The 2,784-nt window shown below is 40.5% G+C and overlaps 1 protein-coding gene across 1 annotated transcript in view; it reads left to right on the top strand.

The window, feature by feature from the left end:
• XPNPEP3 (X-prolyl aminopeptidase 3, mitochondrial) overlaps positions 1-2,784 on the top strand; it is a 36,283-nt gene that overhangs the window by 19,063 nt on the left and 14,436 nt on the right. Inside the window, 1 exon segment of the mRNA XM_006775975.2 lies at positions 1-31. This exon segment is cut by the window's left edge and continues 14 nt beyond it. Within this exon segment, the coding sequence (XP_006776038.1) occupies positions 1-31 (31 nt within the window).

Below are 2,784 nucleotides of genomic sequence, written 5' to 3'. Positions count from 1 at the left end.
AATGCAGATTGCTGGAAAGCTGACGTCACAGGTGTGATTCCTACTGCAAAAGCTGTTTTCAAATGAAAAAAATCTAAGCTCTTAGGCAGGGGTCCTCAAACTTTTTAAACAGGGGGCCAGTTCACTGTCCCTCAGACCATTGGAGGGCCGGACTATAGTTTTAAAAAAAACTATGAACAAATCCCTATGCACACTGCACATATCTTATTTTGAAGTAAAAAAACAAAACGGGAACAAAATACAATATTTGTATTTGCATGTGGCCCATGGGCCGTAGTTTGAGGACTCCTGCTCTTAGGGTTCCATGGGCACTTTGAGGTTGTGTACTTAATGCAGTAATTACATGGCAGGTGAACATCCAGCTTCAACCTTGACATTAGTGAACACATCTAGAGACTTGCTCAGTACCTTGCAAGGCAAAGTGAATCTGCCTCCTTGTATTTTTTACCCATGATCTCAGTTGTTTCTCCTTGGAGCAACGTAAATTAATTTTATTTCCTTTCCTGACAATAGCTGCAATAATAGTAGCAGTTTGATGGTTAAAAAAGAATCATAGGACCCAAAATGACAATGCTTACAAGTCTACAATTAACAGGAAAAGGGTACAGTATAGCAACAGCATTAACATAAGAATACCTGTCACAGCCAATGGCTGTCTCACAGCCAGGGACCAAAGAAGCCAAGTTCAGGCTTCTGTTGTCCTGTCCGCTCTCAGTAAGAGCTGGGCAGGATGCATTTTCTCTCCTGGATCAGGAACCACAGATGCCTGCATGGAACACCTGGAAACCAGGGAGCCCAGAATGGAATCGCAGCTAGAGATTTTTCTGGTTTGGATCATATTGGCAGATTCCTGCTATGTAACAACAAAGCCTTTTGGAGTTCTCGTGGAAACCAAGTACAAACCATTAATCTCACTTGTCACAATACTGACAAACTGATACAAACTGCTCTGAAACTCCTCTCAACACTGTTAATCAGTATGTTTCAGGCCTTAACCAAGATCCATTACATGCAGGACCTAGAACAAAACAGCTCAAGTTAATTCCAGCCCGACTGGAATTAACTTCATAGCATAATAGCACACAAACATTTAAAGGCTATTTTTCTGAGCTCTACCTATAGTCTTCCCAAAGTTAAACATTGTTTTCCTGAACTATTCCCTCATCTGTTTCATTTTACCTCATTTGGTGATCTTCCTCAGCAAGTGCTCTAGTGTGTCTAGTGCACTGTCCAGTGTTGTAGCTATGGCTAGACCAACTAATTACAAATGTGAAAAGCATATGTCTTTGTTTTCCTTCAAATCATTGATTTTTTTAAATAAGGAAGAGAAGTAGCTTAGAATAGATTGGGATAATGTTTAGGGCTCCAAAGTAATTGGTATCAGTCCAGTGATCAGATGTCTTTGCATAAGGTGTAAAGTCAATTACAACTTTACCTGGGAGTATTCCGATCTGCACTTCTGTCACTTGTCCACGCTGTTAGTGAGAGACTATTGTAAATGTGCCAAAATTTAGAAGTATTAAATCTGAGATATTGTCTTTATCTGCTGACCCAGTAAAGATATCAGACGGGGAAATGGAGTTTGGCTTAATTTTTATTAATGAACAACTTCTACCAGCGATCTTATTCTTTAAGTATTGCCAATTCTGGTGTAGAATTATTCTGTAAGATTTTTTAATATTTGGGCAAAATAATTTGGGGTTTTTTTAAATATTTTTTTTATTGATTTAAGAGAGGAAGGGAGAGGGAGAGAGAGATAGAAATATCAATGATGGGAAATAATCATTGATTGGCTGCCTCTTGCACACTCCCAACTGGGGATCAATCCCACAAGGCAAGCATGTGCCCTTGACCGGAATCAAACCTGGGACCCTTCGGTCTGCAGTCTGATGCTCTATGCACCGAGCCAAACCAGGTAGGGCCAAAATAGTTTTCTTAAGAATAATGATGCTATATTTGTGTTTTTCAGCCCAAATGAAAGTTTCCTATCTTTTGGGGAATAAGCCAAATATAATTTGTGTCTCTGTGCTACAGCAATTGAATTTTCTTGCAATCTGATTTGGTTTACAATAAGTAAAGGGCCTTGTCATTAGAGTTAAGTAACCTTTCTAGAGAAGAATTGGTAGAATATATGGGCAGAAGTAAAAGCAGGGTAAGTCAGACCTATGCAGGCCAGATCTCGCCTATGACTGAACGTATGTCCTGCCTCCTGGACTTTTCTACCTGAATTTCCTGTAATTGTCTAAACTTGTACTCTGCCAGCTCTACCAGACCTGCCTCTTCTCTTGTATTCTATTTCATGGTTAATAATAACAACATTGACCCAGCTACCTTAGATAGAAATATGGAAGTTATCTAGATAATTGTTCTCCCCAATCCTTGTATCTAATTAACTGGTCCCCAAGTTATCTTCTCGGGAGGCAGATTAGTGTAGTGGAAGACAGACCTGGGTTTAAATACCAAGCTGTGTTATTTTGGCCTGTGCCTAGCACAGTAGGACACCTAATATCCCTTTGCTGTCTCTTTGCTTCTGCTATTGCCTGCGTCTAACTCTACCCCGGCCACAGTGATCTCTTCAAATCTGACTGCCCTTCTCCTAAAGTTCTTTGGTGGCTTCTTGTTGTTTTTAGGATTAAATTTGAGCATGCTCACGCAGGGCCTTTCATGACCTGGCCTCTTCTGCCTTTCCCTCCCAGCTTTATATCTCATTCTCCCACAGGTGCTTCCATACTGAACACTCTCAAATGTCACAGGCTCCCTACTCTCACGTCACCCATATGGAGA

The sequence above is a fragment of the Myotis davidii genome, unplaced genomic scaffold (assembly GCF_000327345.1).
Source record: "Myotis davidii unplaced genomic scaffold, ASM32734v1 scaffold428, whole genome shotgun sequence".
Lineage (NCBI taxonomy): Eukaryota > Metazoa > Chordata > Mammalia > Chiroptera > Vespertilionidae > Myotis > Myotis davidii.
Note: the sequence above shows the minus strand (reverse complement) of the source record. Positions and strands in the feature narration are given on the sequence as shown.